The sequence below is a fragment of the Lipotes vexillifer genome, unplaced genomic scaffold, assembly GCF_000442215.2.
Source record: "Lipotes vexillifer unplaced genomic scaffold, Lipotes_vexillifer_v1.1 scaffold28, whole genome shotgun sequence".
NCBI lineage: Eukaryota > Metazoa > Chordata > Mammalia > Artiodactyla > Lipotidae > Lipotes > Lipotes vexillifer.
The window spans coordinates 1,615,141-1,615,493 of record NW_006793929.1 but is presented as its reverse complement, the minus strand read 5'-3'; the positions used below and the strand labels follow the sequence as shown (position 1 = coordinate 1,615,493).

At 38.5% G+C, this 353-nt stretch overlaps 1 protein-coding gene across 1 annotated transcript in view; it reads left to right on the top strand.

Annotated features, from left to right (window-relative positions):
- Positions 1 to 2: 2 nt before the first annotated feature.
- The window catches only part of AFF3 (ALF transcription elongation factor 3), a gene marked incomplete at its 5' end in the record, with an annotated part of 199,717 nt that continues 199,366 nt past the window's right edge, over positions 3 to 353 (top strand). Inside the window, 2 exons of the mRNA XM_007466896.1 lie at positions 3 to 19; positions 189 to 269. Of these exons, the coding sequence (XP_007466958.1) occupies positions 3 to 19; positions 189 to 269 (98 nt within the window). The remainder of the gene's footprint in view (positions 20 to 188; positions 270 to 353) is intronic.

Genomic DNA, 353 nt, shown 5'->3' with positions numbered 1-353 from the left:
AGGGAAAGAAATTATAAAAGTGGCTTTTAAATCCTTTTTTTAAAAAAATCCCTTTCATTTCTATTCATCTGTTGTTCATTCCTTATTCCGTCTATGCTTATTAAGACAGACTTGTGAAACTGCTTTGTATGCTACTGAGTTTAAATACTCTCTGTATTACAATGTTGTTTGTTTTCCCCTCCCTTTAGGAGATGACCTGGCTTCCACCACTTTCAGCTGTTCCAGCACCTGGAAAAGTGGAACCGAGCAAATTTCCATTTCCAAATAAGGTGAGATCCTGCGTTGCCCAGGTTGAGTAGGCTTTACTCACACAGAGATTTTTAGTGGACAGTGGGTTTCCCTTTTGTCTTTTC